The sequence below is a fragment of the Melampsora larici-populina genome (assembly GCF_000204055.1).
Source record: "Melampsora larici-populina 98AG31 unplaced genomic scaffold MELLAscaffold_43, whole genome shotgun sequence".
Classification (NCBI taxonomy): Eukaryota; Fungi; Basidiomycota; class Pucciniomycetes; order Pucciniales; family Melampsoraceae; genus Melampsora; species Melampsora laricis-populina.
This window is the reverse complement of record NW_006768807.1, coordinates 832,908-833,736: the sequence shown is the minus strand read 5'-3', so window position 1 is coordinate 833,736 and position 829 is coordinate 832,908. Positions and strand designations below refer to the sequence as shown.

General features: G+C 43.8%; 1 protein-coding gene across 1 annotated transcript; it reads left to right on the top strand.

Moving 5' to 3' along the window:
* Positions 1–292: 292 nt before the first annotated feature.
* On the top strand, positions 293–598 carry MELLADRAFT_66521 (uncharacterized protein; the record flags this gene model as incomplete). The annotated part of the gene is made up of 1 exon (XM_007414441.1): positions 293–598. The coding sequence occupies one exon, from the start codon at positions 293–295 to the stop codon at positions 596–598; it is 306 nt and encodes a 101-aa protein (XP_007414503.1).
* Positions 599–829: the final 231 nt, after the last annotated feature.

Genomic DNA, 829 nt, shown 5'->3' with positions numbered 1-829 from the left:
TCAAGATGTAGAACTATGGGCTATGGTCACTGTACTCAGCGATAAGAGCAAAACTAACTTACTTGAACTTGTCAAGAAAACTTTAAATCATTGCATCAATCACATCGAGTTAGTTGTAGGTCCTGGAGGGGGCAAATTCTTTATTGTTAGATTTAAAAGCTTAAAATCAAAAGATGGTCTTCGAAAAGACAATCGTCACGATCGAGGGGTCTTTGTTTCCTTCTCTGGCTCTTTACCACCTGTCTCTCTCCTCATCTTTGAGCTTGATTCGATCACCAGCCTCACTCCCACCATGTCCAGCCTTCTAATCACTATTCAAGGGCTTCCTCATCCTCTTAGTCATCGACTCATCGGTACTACAATCTACGGCTCAATCAAGGCCTTTCCTAACGATCATCTTCAACTCGAAGGAGTTCGAGAGCTCAGCAAGAAGCCCACCATTGCTTATGGAGGTGGGCTTGTGTTTGAGGTTCTTTTCAAACGTAACGCTGCTTCAGAATGGTTCAACCTCTGCGCTCGATCTGGCGATTATCTTGGAATCATCGGCTGGGATCATAAAGGACATGAGACTGAAAGAATCTATAACCTTCATATTTGATTTCTACCCACTTGTTCCCACTGTGGAACATCTACTCATGACGGTAGCCATATAATGGCTTGTCCCTTCATCAAGATTCGCAACTCAATCACCAAGGCCTTTGGAAAGGACTCTACCTCTCGATCGAACGATCACTCGGCCGAAGATCTTGAAGGAGCTCAGCCTACCCCTTCTGGTTCTAAGTTACCTTTACCTCCTAAGAAGATTGGTAACTTTACTGTTAGAAGATGT